The following is an 18,547-nucleotide window of genomic DNA, read 5'->3' on the forward strand; positions in this document are numbered from 1 at the left end:
TAAACATACAAGTTTAGCTTACTAAATATTAATAATTTGGGTTATTTCAGCACATATAGAACTTTGTATTTCAGTTTAGAAACTTGCTTCAGAATTGTTATTAAAGTTGAATTTTGATTTTTGTTTTTCAAATGAGAGAATGTTGGGTGAACTAAATGTATATTAGTTACATATTACTTTTATTTTTACACATTACTTCTATTTTATCTTTTATCTTTATTACTAAAAAATTACATTTTAGTATCATACAGGCTTGCTAAGAGTGTTTCTTCTATGACAATATGAATTAGTCTATATTCTTATTAGTTTTAATTTTTCAAACATTTATGAGCTGCAACAGTAAATTGAAAAATAGTAAATGTTGTTGTGAGGCACACAAATGTGAAATGTAGTAGGTGGTTGTAATTGGTTTCTATGTTTTCATAATTTTAAATTAGGACCCTTTTCTTCCTGGTATAAAGTTATGATATTGAACGTTTATTCAAGATCATTTAAGCTTTCTAGTAAGAAACTACAGTAAAACAAGAGAAAACATTTTATTAGCATTTTCTTTCTTTTACTTAAATAAAAAAAAAAAACACTCTGATGTCATAAAATGAACAATTGTAATAGAGTCATAGTTGTCATGTAAAATAAATTAGTCAAATAACTGCCTTTAAAATTATAATAGGAAAGTCTGTATTGTCCAGCATGAGAACTAGATCTTAGAAAATTATGCATAATTTTCTGCGAGTGTGATTCTGCTAGATTCTTGTGAATAATGATTATTATCTTTCTGAGAAAATGAATGAAGAAACAACAGAAACTTAAATGAAGAAAGAGTTATTATCACCTAAAAAATGCAATTCCCTGTCTTAATCGGAATTGGAGTAAGTCAATTAACAAAGAATTCTTACTGCAGCTAATAACTATTAACTAGTGACCAAACGTTTTGGTTTACTTTATAACTTCAAGCTTGATTCACAGTACACGCATTTAAAATTAAGAAAAAGAGCAACTAAACCTAACTTTTAGGAGATTGAAAACTAGTCAAAACCTTCATATGCTGACAGGTCTTAAATATAAACTAAATACAAGTGAAGAAAGCAAATTTTAAGCACTGAAACTCAAAAGTCTCATATGAATCTCAATGAAAACTCAAAAGTCATAACTCAAAGCTTCCCTAAAAGATTTCAAAATCAAAGCATGGAGTTGAGGCATTTGCCTTCTTTTATTTTCATTATGTCGGAGTGTACACTGAAGTTTCAACTATTCTTGGGCAATTGTGATCCTGACCGGTGCACAATGCTGAGGTTGAGCAATTCTTTGATGTTCTTCAATCGAAAACAGATCATTATGTGGATCACAAAATATTAAAAATGGATTTCTCAGAAAAGTTAAGCATTATATATATATATATATTAAAGAATATTGATTGTATTATCTCCTAAGACTAATTTTAGAATTATCTTAAAAGAGTGAATCCATACTTATTAAGTTCAATTTCGAAAAATGTTTTAACCCTTTGCGGCGCACTATATGTTAACGTCGGAATTTCAACAAAAAAAGTTGTATGCAGTCTATTTAGTACTAAAGGAATATACAGGTAAAAGTTTGTAAAAATTGCACTTCCCGTTTTAATTCTGTGGGTGTTCCATGAGGTGGAACACTGCGCCGCCAGAGCTTTTAAAAGTCCGACTAAGCGAGCATTGCAGTGAAGCACAAAAATGAGAAGAAGCATTTGTATAAGAAAGAAAAAACTATGTATTATGGCTGTATACATGGTTTCCTGGACATACACAATATTCTTGAATACATACGGATAAATGAGATAAATATCTATATACACAAGTCCTATATACAAAAATATTTACAAATTTTCGGAAAGAGTTAGACCTCTCCGCGCCATTTATGGAAAATTAATAATAAAAAAATTAACTACGATTAATATTAACAATAAAGAAAAATAAGCCTATAATATATACATACATGAAAAATATCTACACAATTATTGAAAATAAACGGGAATGAGACTAAAATGCGACAGCAAAAAATTCACGCAGGTCTAAGTAAAGATGAGTCAAGCTACTAATAAAATTCTCGCCTAAAAAACTAATCCCAAAAAATATGAGATGCCAATATTAGGGCTTTCATAACACAAAAACACCCCTCACCCCTCAATACTGCTTTGTTTGAATTCATTCTCCCCCCCCCAACACAACAGAAAACATAAACAATGGATGTTCTCTCCTAAGCACAGATGTTCTGATTCGTAACAGCATGAGATCAATAAAGGCGCAGTGTTCCCGCTAATGGAACACCTGGTTTCATTCAATGATTCTGCGTATGGTTTTTGTATGAAAGATTAAAAAAAAAATATAGAAAAAACAATATGCAGCAAAACATATAACCAGCAAAACTATGCCTAATTTTTTTTCCAAATAAAATTTTTTATATCATTAAAAAAATAGAGATAATTACTTGAAAAAAAGTAGATTTTAATAACACATAATAAATGAAAATTCTGTGTCTCCTTGTGATATCCTGCTATCTACTGTTTAGAAAGAAAAGTTCAAAGTATATTATAAAGGCATTTTTATCTATTTACAGTTGAATTTAAAGGTTTCAGAAGTGATTCAATTTGGGTGTTCCATGTAGTGGAACACTGAGCCGCAAAGGGTTAAAGTAACTTGAATGTAAATTGTTAAAAATGTTTAATGGGGACTTGAATTAAATCATGAATAACAAAATTTTAATGTAAAAGGAAATAAATTAAAAGCTAGTAATTAAATTAAATGCAAGTAATCATTGTCATTGATCGGAAATTAGTTGACTTTTCAAGGGGACCAAACCAACTCCTGTTCAATGAACAATAATTATGAAATAAATACGAAGGTGTTTCGTCCTTTACTCGAGCAATAAGGCGATGCCAAACCGGCAATTCAAGCTAGGCCAAACATTTCCGTGAATAGAAGGGATGAAGAACCAATGTAGAGAACCAAAGAACTCAATCCAATTAAGCATTTTAGCTAATTCAACTTTGAGTGAAAAGCAATTTCTGCAGTAAAATTGATATCGCTCGAATAACTGTCGCCCAACACCCTCGTGTTTATGCATTTTATTTCAAAACTATTTGTACAAATTAAACTTTGGAAATATTAACTTACTTTGCAGCAATTGCGCAAGTAGTAGAATAACTCCATTTCGCACTAAGTGAATTTAAGATCATACAACATTATATATATATATATATATATATTTTAAAGGCAGCACTTTATGCATTCTTGAAATAGGGAAACATTTCTCTCCAAAGTTGCCTACGAGCTCACAAATTTTCATTGGGATGCAGATAATCAGAAAGTAGAGCAATGGTAAAATTTTTAATCTATTGTGTTTTATGTTTTAAATGCTTAAGACATTGTCTTCAAAATAGTAAATAATTTACCCTGATTAGAATTACAACTGCACATACTTCTAAAAATCTATTCAAAAGCTCAAGATACTTGTTTATATCAGTTGTCGCATGAAGGATATTTTGCTCTAATTATTGTACACAGAACCAAATAACGTGCAGAATCATCAGGTTTACTTTGGTGCAGAAAACTTAAATTCCTCCCGACTGCTAGTCAAAGGGCACGTGGGAAGGAAGAATACCTTTCTTACACTCACCTTCAGTTAAAGGGGAACTGGTGAGGTGGGGACGCACAAGCCAAATCCAAGAGGTGAGGAATTATGCTCCACCCCATTTTATTTCAAGTGTCACTGTACAGCCATCAGGTTTACTTCATTGCAGAAAACATGAAAAATGAGCAATGTCCTCACCGGAAGGGATTCAAATTCCAAACCTCCCAACTGCTAGTAGAACACACTTCCAATTACTCCTAATTTTAGTAAGGTTCAGTTTTTGTTAGAAACAACTGTTCTCTTTTCTGTAGCCTTTATTAGACAGAATAAAAAAGCAGTTCATACTCAAGACTAATTACATCCCTCTTGGATCGTATACCTTTTAAAACATTCAAATTCTGCTCTAAAGCTCAAAGTTCGCATTTTTACATTAACCACTATATGAAGGTTATCCAAATAAAAATTGCAAGAGATAGTTGAAAACTTATTTTGATTCTATTTCAATCTAATTACACCAAAAATACAGTCATACTGTTCCAAGTGCCTTTTTTTTTTTTTTTTTTTTTTTTAAATAGTTTTATGCAATGCTGATTAAGTTACAAGATTAAAAATAAAGCAAATAAAACTCATGATCTCTGTTTCCAGGAGCAATGTGTTAAATACTGGAGGAATGTCTACCATTTTTGCAATTTAGCAACTGTTAGACATCATCAAATTAAAAAAAAAAAAAACCTAAAATGTGATTTAAAAAAACTGCACAAATTTACAATAATATTTAATAAATTCATTTTACATAAATAATTAAATGCATAATTTCTCACAATTTATATATGCAGGTTTTGTGGCACTGGGAATTTTTATAGTGCAAGTACATTTCAAATTCAAGAGAATGATTCATTCTTTTAATTTCCATTCTGGTTGTCATAAATTTCAAATAAATATTCCATTAAAAATTCTGCTCTAAAGCTCAAAAAACAGTGAGAATAATAAAGCTATTCTTTCATTCTTTTAATTCCCATTCTGGTTGTCATAAATTTCAAATAAATATTCCATTAAAAATTAATACAGTACAATGTATTTTCCCTCTTATAACTAATGGAGTTTTATGCTATCAACAATAAATAAAATAATTTGTCTCCTAGACATTACACAAGTTCTCGCCAGCTGGGGGCATAAACAGTGAGAATAATAAAGCTATTCTTTCATTTAGTACAATTCATGTGATATTGAGGGAGATCTCCACATAAAGGTAAACTATGGGTTCTCTTCTGCTATCAGGTCCAGATTCAGAAATGTGTGAATGTATGCATGTATACACACACACATATATATATATATATAAAATGTATATGTATACACACGTATACGGACATATATACATAAACACATGCATACATTTCTGAAGCCGATCCCATTAACAAGAAGAGTACCAAACTACGTAGCTATGATCCATATTTCAGTTGATCATAATTACAACTGCAATTTTGTTTTTCAAAAGCAAATACATCCTTATTTCCTAATTACTCTTCAACAAGACTTAACAAGACAGATGCAGTCTCATGTATCAAAGTTTTAGAAATATCTCATATTATTATTACATGTAAGAACTTTACAGCATATTATTTAAATTTCTAAAATTATTACACAGAAAATGAAAAAAATCAGAGTCATTATAAGTTCCTATATATACATATATATATGCTTTTACTAAAGTAAGGTTCATGAATTAGTAATCAGAAATATTGAATACCCTGAAATAAATTAATTTTTTGTCTCTCATTTAATCAGTAAATAAATGTATATAAAACGTCTGCACGGATTGCAAACTATAAATACACAGCACATTCTTCATAGAAATTTATCCAAAATCTTAAGAAAATTAACAAATAATGATTATCTACTGATAAAGCATGAAGGAAATATGCAAGATGAATGTAAAGCACTCTCGTGTCTGCAATTAAAACATTAATTTTATACTTAAATATCAAGTTTTTTTACCACCTTTATGCAAATGCTTAAAAATTAAGAAAACATATAATATATTACTAGATGCAAATTCTTCTTCAGTTCTGTACGCGAAAAAATACATTTGGCTTGTCACTGATACAGATTTAATATTATACCCTCTTTTTCCCAATTCTGAAGGTAGCTAAAATAGCACCACATTTTCACAATTTATATATTTTCAATTAGCTTCAATGAAAAGATAGTGTACAAAAGCTATATAATATTACACTCGATATAATTGCATAACGTGGTAATCAAACGATCATAATTCCTGATAGCTGAAGATTTCTGAAATAAGGTCACTCCGGTGCAATCGCATTTTATTTTTCGGCCTCACTGTTAGATTGTGATGAAAAACATATATAAGGTCTCAATCAATAAATTATGCATCAGTAACTTTTTCTATATACATAAATATGGTTATATAATAAAAGCGGTTGTATTTTAGATATATGTAAAGAAAAAAAGAAAATTCGAGCATTTGTTGACAATCAATTTATAGTATTGAAGAGGAATGTTAATTTGGGAGTTAAAACTTTTAAATCGGAAAAAATAAACTTTTCCGTTATATAAGTTTGAGGCTTAAACGTGGATGTTATGTATTTATAACATTTCCATAGAAGTGACAGATTGGATACACAACACATCTAGAAATTTTTAAATTCAAGCTTACAGAAACACCTCTCCAAAACTGCCTCATTTTTCAATCATATCTTCATTCGATAAAAAGGCATAAAACAATATTAACGACGGTCACAATTACTCAGAAAATGTATCAGGCAGATAAACTGCCACAAGTTTTATCGTCAGCAAAATGAAAACATAACGAGCAGCTACAAAAACTCCAACTATAGATTCACGCCCACAAATGTTACTCGTTGCCAAACTTCAGTTTAAAAAGCATAATAATTCAGTAAGAATTAATAACGGCTAATACGCCTTTTTATTTTATTTATTTATTTTTTTTCCAAGAAACGTTTATCGCTGCTGCTTATCTTTTGTGCATATATTTTGATACCAAATAATACCCTTGGTGAGCCAAATAATACCTTATTTAAATAAATGTGTAGCTGGGCAATATGCTACGTGGGTAACGCTCGACGATGATTCAACATCAGCTTCGAGATCGGATTTCATGATTTAAAGGGCCTTTCACACTAGCGAAACTTTGCTCCTAAGAAACGTAACATTAACGTAAGTGAAATTTAAATTTAACATACGATAAACGTGCACATGCATACAAGTGTTCTTTATATTTTCTCATATTATCTCCTTCCAGGTATCTGAAAGGAAAGCAAATTAGAACAAGTTGAATATTTAACATACATTTAGCCTGAGAGGTTTCTAGACAGTTAAACTTTTTTTAGTATCATAGGCGGTACATTTTTTCACTTCACTCTTTCGAAAATTTTGAAAACTTCCCCTTGCTCTCCAGCATGTGTACTGAATATGAGAGTGTGTTTCCATGTAGAATGTGTACAAAACGGCCAACTAACCCACATCTTACTTGTCAGAAATTAGACATTCTAGACCTCGGGTGTTACGAAATCACGAGCTGGTAGACAAAGGGCGCTGACTAACAGCGCTCGAGCAATGCAGATGTTTTGGAAATAAATAAAAAGTTGAGAACTGAATAACAGAAAAAACGCTATAGGATAAACCATGTTTGAACCTGGATGAGTACAGGGAAGCGTAACAAAGCAAATAATAACAGAAAATAAAGCATTAAATAAATATTTACAGGTGCAAGACACTTATTTTTACATATATTATCAAAATTTTATATTTTATTCAAGTATGTGCTATTTCTAATTTAATACTCTTTTGCTTGATAAGCAAACAGCAAGAGTAACAATATTTTCAAAATACGTATCCCGATCTGCTGCTACGGATAATCCACGCTGTCCTCCTAGCGGAAGTACATCATCGGATGACAACCATAACGTGGTCTACCATAATAAGCTGTTTCTCCCCTTTTGGGCGTTAAGGCTGTTCTCCGAACAATAACCCAATTTTTTGGTGATGTATATATTTTGTAAATAGACTGTAATAAAGTTTGTTCTAATAGCTTCACATTATTGGATTTGTGAAGGTCTACCCGGCAGTCAGACTGAACGTAAGTACAAAGTAAATTCGATTTATTAATTTGATATTTTGTATTTTTACGTAACGTAACATAAATGGCGTCCGTGACAGGACGCCGGGTAGCTTTAACTCAAAATTTATCTCAGTGAAATAAGACTTTTGAGTTTTTATTTTAAATAGGGAGTATTACTGTTAAAATTTGAATGATTGATTATATAACGAATATTTGTTAAACTTTGAATTATTTATTAAGAATTTGATTTACGGACAGTAATAACACTACTTTTGATTTCAATTATTAAAGAACTTAAAGGATTTAGAGGTTGTTTAAGAGGAAATTTTACTAAGACTGCGAATAATTTAGATGAACTTTTAAAAGTCGATACATTACATTTAGAGTTCTTTTCGCTCAACTTCATGATAAATGACGAAAATACTTTGGATAAACAGGTATTAGAGTTACTGAATAGTAAAGACCAAGTGTTCTAATGAAGAATTTGAAAAATAAATTGAAACCACTGATTCATACATGATAAATTTACATATTTTTAAAACGAAAGTAACTAAACTTGAACAGAACTATAGTGAAAGGGAAAATATTTTACCTAAAGATCAAAATGAAGCTGTTAAACGGAAGTTTAAGCTTCCTAAAATTGAATTAAGAAAGTTTAATGGTGAGGCAAAAGAATGGTTGGGATTTTGGGGCCAGTTTAGAAAAATTCATGAAGATCAGGAAATCGACCCCGAAGATAAATATCAGTATTTACTGCAATGTATAGAACCTAGATATAAAGCTAGAGATCTTGTAGAGAGTTTTCCACCTACTTCTGAAAACTATAATAAAGCTATCGAATATTCGAAAGATAGGTTTGGAAGATACGATCTTTTGGTTGAAGTTTACGTGAGGGAACCACTCTGTTTAGAGATGAAAAATAGTACTAATTCTGCGAATAAAATTTCTGTGTTTAAACTGTATGATAAAATAGAAACATATTTACTTGCTTTAGAAGGTTTAAAAGTTACAACCGAGAAATATGCCGCTATGCTGTATCCTCTTGTTGAAGCCTGTTTACCTGATCATATTTTGAGAATATGGGAAAGAAGTTTGGCCTCAGGTGACAAAGTTATTTCAACGAACAAATTAGAACTTTCTATGACATTTCTGAAGATAGAAGTTGAAGGTGAAGAGAGAATAACAATGGTCAGACAAGGGTTTAATGTAGAATGTCGATCACAAACGAAAGCATTTTCGAAACAGAAACATGGAGTGAAATACCGACAACTGCGGACTTTTAAACAACAAATCCACAAAAGCAAAACCTACAAAAAAGGGTAATTCTATTTTTGTGGTGAGAACCACGACTGTGTAGAATGTAACTCCGCTAGATGTATGTCTTTAGATCAAAGAAAACAGATTTTGTTTAAAAAAAAGGCGTGTGTTTTACTTGTTTAACTCCATGTCATTTATCTAAAGATTGTAGAAAATTTGTTAAGTGTACAAAGTGTATTAGCTAACATTATTTGCTTATGTGTCCCAATGTAAGTGGGTGGAGGGAAACCAAAAAGGATAGATATGATCAGATGGTGTGGAAGTTATTTTAATTAATTGATAGATGGCGCTAGCGTTGCGTGTTAACGCGACGCGACGTGCCTTCTGAATTTCCATAGACCGTCCACCGACAGCTCGTTAAATGGATGTTTGATGCTTCGCATACTATATGATTAGGAACACTTCGGTTCCTATTTAAAAGATTTCTATTTTCGATTATGAAAGCATATAGATTTGTTTGTCAACTGAACCACCATGTTTTGATCAATGATCTGTAAATATTGTGCATATTAATAGTTACATTTTAAAAGTGATTGATGTCGATTTATAGCAATCTTAGAATATTTTGAAACAGCGGGTACATAACGGCCGACAATTGGATTTAGCAGATTGCAAGTGTGCGAAGTCAGTAAAAGGTAAGACTAAATTTTCTAATTTGTAGAGTAACTATGGCGGAAGGGTCTGTAGCTAAATTAAAATCCAAACGCAAAGTTATCAGGACCACCGTGTCCAAGATTCTAAAAAAAATCGAATCGGAGTTGAATAAAGAAGAAATTGATACAAATACATTAGAAGAAAGTTTAGACCAATTAATCACGAAATCGAAAACTCTGATTGAATTAGATACACAGATAGAGCGTGACTTGAAATCAGAGGCCGAAGAGTTTGAAACAGAAATTCTATCTTGTATCGAATACAAAGAGAAAATTCAGTTATGGCAATTCAGAGCAAATAAAAAATTGAAAAAATTAAATAAAGTAACAAATTCGGATAATGAAAACTCTCTTAACGAAACTAATTCTAAAATCGAAAGCAATATATGTACGCGTCTGCCAAAATTAACCATCGCTAAATTCTATGGAGATTATACCCAGTGGACAAGTTTTTGGAACTCTTTCAAGGTAGCAATCCACGATAATGAATCTTTAACAAAGAGAAAAAAATTTAATTATTTAAAATGGTACTTATGCGGCAACGCTGCAAACGCGATAGAAGGTTTTTGCATTTCGGAACCAAATTACGATGAAGTTGTCGAAATACTTAAAAACAGGTTTGGCAGGAAAGATATAATTATAAACTCACACATGCAAAAACTCCTGAATCTTACCCCAGTAACCAAATCCAGTGACACTTTAAAACTTCGCAAACTTTGTGACATTATAGAAACTCAAATACGCAGCTTGAAATCATTAGAAGGTCACACCGGATAAATACAGTTATATGTTGATTCCAGCCATAATGAAATCTCTGCCGTCTGATATAACTTTAGAATTCAATCGTAAAACGGATTTGTCATATTTTTTTAATGTTGACGAATTATTGCAGTTTGTTCGTTCAGAACTGGAAAGTCGCGAGAGAAGCCATCTTTTGCTCTCCACTCATAAATCAGAAGGCACTTCCTGTGTTTATAAAGAGAAGGGTGGGAAAGGGAGTATCGTCCATTCCACTCAGCAGCTGCTGGCGCCGGTTAAAGGAAACAAAACTACTAACTGTCTGTTTTGTAATACATCCAAACATGTTACTGAAGACTGTGAATCACAGACAGTTGATGAGAAGAGAAATAAATTTATTACGTAAACATGCCAAATGTTACCTTTGTCTGAAATCAAACCACCGCGTAAAGCAAAGTCGAAGCGGTCTCGTCTGCTCCAAGTGCGAAGGTCGACATAACCGTTCAATATGTTGAGCTGAGGTTGTTCAATATGTCGCGCTGAGGAAGAACGAAATGAAAAAAATAAAAGTATAGAAGGTTCGCATGTTCTTTCAGCATTCTCACGCAGCAAAATTAAAACTATTTCGCTTCAAACGTGTTGCGTAACACTTCGAACGAATACGCAGTCGGTTTTAATTAGAGCTCTACTGGATTCAGGTAGTACGCGTTCCTTCCTAAGCAAAGAAATCGCAGATAAATTGAAGGTTCCTGTTATTCGAACAGAGACTCTTTCGGTATTTACGTTTGGAAATAAAACACCCATCAGAAAAACATTTGACGTTGCTAAAATTACAGAACGTTGATAAAATAACAGAATAACGTTGATAAAATTACAGAACAAGGAAACACCGAATTTGAAAATCGAAATTGAAGCTCTCGTGACTGAACAAATTTCAAGTTCTGATGTACCACCTCCTAATCTTGATAGACACATTTTAGGAAAACAGTTAGAAGGTTTACAACTCGCAGACTCTTGGGATTGCAAAGAAAAAATTACTCTTTTGACAAGAGCTGATCATTATTATGATGTAGTGACTGGGAAACTTAAGCGTATGAACAAACATTTAGTAGCTGCTGAAACGTTATTCGGTTGGTCTCTGCTAGGTTACACTAAAGGTACAACACACACGTCCACAGCCTTTAATATCATAGTTGAGAAAGATATAATAGCTGATCAGATAAAGAAATTTTGGGAGCTTGAAAGTTTAGGTATAAAACCTGAAAATGAATCATCCAACCCATTAGACAATACCATAATGGAAAAATTCGAATCGGAAATTTTATACAAAAATTCTCCTTACAAGGTTAGGCAGCCATGGAAGTCTGATAGACAATATGAGTTACATGACAATAAAGCGATTGCGCTGAAACGATTTGAGAAACTTGTGAAGCGATTTCAGAATAACCCTGAACTCTTTTATTCGTACCAAACAGTTCTACAAGATTATTTACAACAAAAAATCATTGAACCAGTTCCAGACATTGTTAATAGTGAATCACAAATCACATTTTATTTGCCTCACAGAGAAATCGTTCGTAGTGATCGAACTACTAGTAAACTACGTATCGTATTCGACGCGTCTTCACATGGACCTGGTGAAATCTCGTTAAATGACTGCTTGCATATTGGTCCAAATTTGTATCCTGACATTCTTGAACTTCTATTAGCCTTCAGGCTTCATCCTGTAGCATTTACAAGTGACATAAAGCAGGCTTTTCTTCAGATAGAAGTAGATGAGAAGGACAGAGATGTAACGCGTTTTCTGTTTACTAAAAACCCATTCGATGATCCACAAAATTTTATAACTTATCGTTTCACACGTGTGTTATTTGGCGTAAATAGCAGTCCGTTTTTACTGGCTGCAAACATTAAACATCATTTGAAACAATATGAGAAAACCTACCCTGCCACTTGCGAATTTCTAAATGATCACTTTTATGTAGATGACATCATTGGAGGACACCAAAACGTTGAACTTGCTTTCAATACCAGTTTAGAGATGCTAGTATGATTCTACATAAATGGCACACCAATTCTCAAGAACTGCGCGAATTATGGATTAAAGAAGGTATTGAATCCGAGGAATCTAGTCATGTTTCGGAAGCTAGAAATCCTCCATTGAAAGTGTTAGGAATCGCTTGGGACAATCAAAGTGACATAATTTACTTTGATATAAAAAATTTGATAACATTTCTATCAAAAGAAGTTAATACTAAACGTTTTGTCCTACAAGCAATAGGACGAATTTTTGATCCTGTAGATCTATTATCACCGTTTGTACTTAGAGTCAAAATCATATTGCAGCAAATTTGGACACTTGCTTTAGATTGGGATCATAAATTACCAGAAAATTTATGTTCTGTTTGAGGAAATCAGTATTCCACGATATTATTTTTTTGCAATCGGTAATAGTGATGTGGAAAGAATTGAACTGCACTGTTTTTCCTGACGCTAGCAAAAAAGGGTATGGTTCAGTAGCGTATCTGCGTATAATTTCTAGCAATGAACAAATATTTACGGTTTTTGTTGCTTCAAAGATTAGAGTATCGCCTTTAAACCCGCTCACCTTACCTAGGTTGGAACTAATGGGAGCTCTTTTGTCAGCCAAATTAGGCACTAGCATCACTAAAGTTTTGAAGTTACAACTTTCTTGTTTTTTTTTTTTTTTTTTTTTTTTTTGACTGATTCGAAAATTACACTTTTCTGGATAAAAGACTGTGCAAAGAAATTTAAGCTTTTCGTTAAAAATCGTATTCAGGAAATACAAAATTTAACATCCCTAGAAGATTGGCATTATTGCCCCGGTAAATGTAATCCCGCTGATTTGGCTTCAAGAGGAGCTAAACTTCATGAGTTGGAAAATAATCTTATCTGGTTTCAAGGACCAGAATGGCTTAGAATGTCGTCTGAGTTGTGGCCTCGACAGAATGAAGAGAAACCTGTCATTGAAGAGGAATTAGAATACCGCAAGAATATTAATGATATTTATGGATTTGTGTGCACAACAGTTGAAGAAAGGCTTATAGACATATCAAAATATAGTAATTTAAGAAAATTGTTCAAAATATAGTAATTTAAGAAAATTGTTGAGAATAACTGGTTGGATAAAGATATCCATCGGTAAAATTAAGAAAACAAACCATGTGACAGGTCCATTAACGACTGAAGAAATAGAAGATGCCGAAAATTATTGGATTCGATCTGAACAAGAACGTTTTTATCCCAAAGAAATCGAGTCTCTGAAGAGAGCGAATAAAGTCGAAAAGAAATCATCTTTATATCTTTTTAACCCATTTTTAGACCAGAACGGGATACTGAGAGTGGGTGGAAGATTAGAACATTCTAGTTTGTCACATGATGAAAAACATCCGACAATTCTTTCAAGAGATTTCTGGCTAACGGTTTTGATTGTAGAAAGTACACATGTTAAAATGATGCATGGAGGAGTAGCAACGACCTTAGCTGAAATTCGAAGTTGCTTTTGGATCCTAAAAGGACGTCAATTTGTCAAGAAAATAATAAACAAGTGTCTTATTTGTAAAAGATATTCATTGAAATCTGCTGACCAGACCACTTCTCAACTTCCAGAAGACAGAATCAATGAGACACCACCATTCTACGTGTCTGGTATCGATTTACGTAAAACACATCGAAGGAAGTCAAAAAGCCTATGTAACATTATTTACATGCGCTATCACTAGAGCCATACATCTGGAACTTGTACCGAATCTCCCTACAGATTCTTTCTTGATGGCATTCAAAAGATTCACATGTAGGAGAGGCAATTGTCGAGTAATTTATTCGGACAACGCGAAAACTTTAAAAAAAAGGGAAAAAAGGAACTCGAACATTTCTCTAAATTATTGTCGAATGAGAAATTCCAAGATTTTCTGTCGAATGAAAGAATCAGTTGGAAGTTTGCTTGGTTGGGCTTCTACGAGAGACTAGTAAAATCAGTGAAAGAGTGCTTAAGAAAAATTCTGGGTAAGCTTTACTAACGTTTGAAGAATTGTCAACGGTTTTAGCACAAGTGGAAGCTGTTTTGAATTCTCGTCCTTTGACATATGTGTACAATGACCACAAGGAACCGTTGCCACTGAAGCCAGTCAATTTTTTGATATTTGGAAATAAAGATTCTACATTACCTATCAACTTTACTTCCATTGTTAGAGATGGCTCTACCAAGTCTTCTCTAACCAAAAGAAAGATTTATTGGTTAGGTAATTGTGGACTAAATGGAAAAAACAATACTTGATGGATCTTCGGACAGTTCATCAATTAAAAAATCCTAACGTTTATGATGATCTAAAAGTTGATGATCTTGTATTAATTGAAGGCAACAATAAGTGCAAACGTTTGTGGAATTGTGGTAGAGTGATAAACGTTTTTCATGGTCGTGATAACAAAATTCGTTCTTGTGAACTAAAAACTGCTGACGGAACAATAATAAAACGACCAGGCAATTATTATATCCTTTAGAACTTTAAAAACATTTTTTATTGTTTAATAATATGAATATGATTGAATATGTTTTGTGCAATTGTTTATTTTGCTAATTTAGTTTCATATAATTAGATTAAGAATAGTTTAGATTTACTGAAGTAGTGTCAAATTATATTTGATGATAACATACCTTTTTTAGAATTTAGTATCGTGATTATAATTTGAATATATTTTCTAGTCATTAATATACTTATCAATTGTTTTATAATTATATGTTAAACTACTTATTGGTATAAATTTGATTGTTGTTAGATTAATGTGAACTCTTGACAGAGTTCACGTGGGGAGTGTGTGGAAATTATTTTGATTAATTGATAGATGGCGCTAGCGTTGCGTGTTAACGCGACGCGACGTGCCTTCTGAATTTCCATAGACCCTCCACCGACAGCTCGTTAAATGGATGTTGGATGCTTCGCACACTATTTGATTATGAACACTTCAGTTCCTATTTAAAAGATTTCGATTTTCGATAATGAAAGCATATAGATTTGTTTGTCAACTGAACCACCATGTTTTTTGATCAATGATCTGTAAATATTGTACATATTAAAAGTTACATTTTAAAAGTGATTGATGTCGATTTATAGCAATCTTAGAATATTTTGAAACAGATGATCGAAATTACAGGGCATACTCTAAGGAATCAGACAAGTATGCTTGAAGTACTGATGCAAACTCTGAAAATCCGAATTCATGAAAATCAGAATCTAAAGCTTATTAGAGCCCTCGTTGGCACTGGGTCTCAAAGATCATATATTATGAAAGAACTGGCATCAGATATGGGGTATGAACCAGTGGGTGAAGAATAAATGAAACATAGTCCTTTTGGAGGTACAGAATTAATGCAGGAACATAAAAAATATCGCGTGATAATAAGTAATATAGAAGGTACTAATAAATGTAATTTTGAAGTTAATGACCAAAAGGAAATATGTGCTACTGTAAAAAGTGTGACAAAGGGACTGTGGATGAAAGAACTTAGACGACAAGGAATATGGCTGAGTGATTACAATCAGGAGGAAGATCCTCTACTGCAACCTACAAAAATAAAATTTCTTATTGGGCAGATATTGCTGGGAAGCTGATGATTGGCAGAGTGAGGAAATTAAAATGCGGATTAACTGCAATTGAAACTTATTTAGGGTGGACAGTAATAGGAAAATTACCAAATGTGTATACACATGAAGATACTATTTCTGTTTTCTCCATGTTCATTAATGAAAGTGCAGTTGATGATTTTTGGAAGCTTGAAGCTATCGGTATCACCGATCCTCCAAAAAGCCTTCTAAAACAAGACTTGCGGCTACGTTGTATAAATTTCGCGAAGCCGTAAAACAAGATGAAGATGGTAAATATACAGTATCGCTGCCGTGGTTGGAAATACATCCGCCAATTTCTAACTGTCGAGAACTCTCTGAAAAAATACTTTTAACTACTGTTCGTAAACTTGTTGCTAACAGTCTCTTGAATGATTATCAAGAAGTTTTTAAGGACTGGATTCTACAAGGTATTATAGAAGAAGTTCCATCGCAAGATCAAGTCGAACTCTATTTACCGCATCATCCAATAATAAAGCATTCTTCCACTACTAAAATCAGAGCAGTATTCGACGCTTCAACACATGAAAAGAATTTTGTTTCTCTCAATTTTTACTTAGAAAAGGGTCCCAATCTGCTAGAACTGATAACTTCTATACTTTTACGATTTCGATTGAAAAGATACGGAGTAACAGCTGATATACGTCAAGTATTTTTGCAGATAAATTTGAATCCACAAGATAAAGATTATTTGAGGTTCTTGTGGTATGAAGATGGCGATCCAAATAACTTAGTGATCTACAGACATTGTAGAGAACCATTTGGAGTAACTTCAAGAACTTTTTTATTAGGTACTACTATAGCATATTACTTGGACAATGTGGAGGAGGAAAGTCAAGAAACAGCTAGGAAATTGAAAGAATCATTTTACGTCGATAATTGCGTGACCAGTTTCGATAGTTTTGAGATCAAGAAGTGCCAGAGAATATTTCGAAGAAGTTTATCAATTTGGCAAAACGGATAATGTCAGATTCTAAATTTGAGCTTCGGGACTGACAGTACAATACACCTGAAAAAAATGATGACCCTGGATTATTCTCCGAAAGTGAACCTTCTTTAAAGGCAAACGAAAATACAACAAATTGTATTTCTGTATGGGGCCTTTTATGGGACGCAAAGGAAGATACTCTCAGCTGTGTCACAAAACAATTTCCTGCTCAAGAAGTACCATTAGTAACGAAAAGGAAAATTTTATCCTTAGCACAAGCGATTTTCGACCCGATTGAATTCTCTTGTCTGACACTGCTGCCGAAATTGTTATTACAAGAATGTTGCAGATCAAAACTCCCGTGAGATCAAGAAGTGCCAGAGAATATTTCGAAGAAGTTTAATTTATGGCACAGTCAAATGCTTGAATTGAAAGATATTAAAATTCCTCGTTGGATTTTGAAACGCTCTCAAATTTATGAACCTGATAAATGGAGTCTGCACGTATTCTGTGATGCTAGTAAAATGGCCTATGGAACATGCATATTTATTAGAATAGAAAATAATGAAGGCGTACATTGTCAGTTAGTGCAAGCTAAGTCCAGAATAGCTCCAATGAAAATGACAAAAATACCTCGCTTAGAATTATTAGCTTGCCTAACTGGTTCTCGACTAGTCGCAGTGATAAGAAGAGACTTACATCTAACAGATATTAAAACTTTTTACTGGTCAGATTCCAGCAATGCTCTCTGTTGGATTAAACAAGAAGCTGTTTGGGCTACATTTGTGGCCAATAAAGTAAACGAAATTAGAAAACTAAGTAGCATAAATGATTGGTATCACATTCCAGGTTCACAGAACCCAGCAGATATAGCTTCAAGAGGATGTACAGTACGACAATCAGTGAAGACTCAGTGGTGGAACGGGACAGAATAGCTGTAGGAAAACTTAAGGATTGACACTTATTATAAACTAGTGCAACCCGACGAATCTGTAATAAATTCGGAGAAAAGAAAATGTGCCATAACAGCTACCAACGTTATAAATACAATGGATTTATTCTAAAACAGATATTCTTCATATAAAATGATAGTAAGGATGATAACTTGGATAAAACGATTCTGCAAAAATGACAGAACTTTACCTAAAGATCGTATTTTCGGTTACATTACTTTTGCAGAATATGAAGAAGCAGAATATTCTTTTAAAATTAATCCAAGAAGAAAATTTGAATCTCATGAAGACAAAACAATCGTATCGTTGCAACCTTTTGTGGATGAAAAAGGAGTGATACGAGCTACGACAACGATCTCTCAGAGAAACGACAGTAGAAATTTTCGATTTCCGATAATTCTTCCTCCCAACCACGTTATTACCAACCTGTTAATCAAAGAAAAACACGAAGAAAATGCCTATGCATGTATTCAAGCCTTAATGGCAATTCTGAGAGAACAATTTTAGATTGTCAAATGCCGGCGTACAGTTCGTCATGTAATAAAACACTGTGGTCGCTGTAGACGATTTAAGGTAATCGATTTTGACGTAAACCCTATAACCAAAGG

The 18,547-nt window shown here is 32.8% G+C and overlaps 1 protein-coding gene across 1 annotated transcript in view; it reads right to left on the reverse strand.

Annotated features, from left to right (window-relative positions):
• LOC118188026 (tetratricopeptide repeat protein 38-like) overlaps nt 1-6,478 on the reverse strand; it is a 115,892-nt gene extending 109,414 nt beyond the window's left edge. Inside the window, exon 1 of the mRNA XM_085807773.1 lies at nt 6,284-6,478. Within this exon, the coding sequence (XP_085663899.1) occupies nt 6,284-6,310 (27 nt within the window). The 5' untranslated portion in view covers nt 6,311-6,478. The remainder of the gene's footprint in view (nt 1-6,283) is intronic.
• Nucleotides 6,479-18,547: the final 12,069 nt, after the last annotated feature.

The sequence above is a fragment of the Stegodyphus dumicola genome, chromosome X1, assembly GCF_044657685.1.
Source record: "Stegodyphus dumicola isolate Sdum_Otavi_A_Nest chromosome X1, ASM4465768v1".
NCBI classification, from domain to species: Eukaryota; Metazoa; Arthropoda; class Arachnida; order Araneae; family Eresidae; genus Stegodyphus; species Stegodyphus dumicola.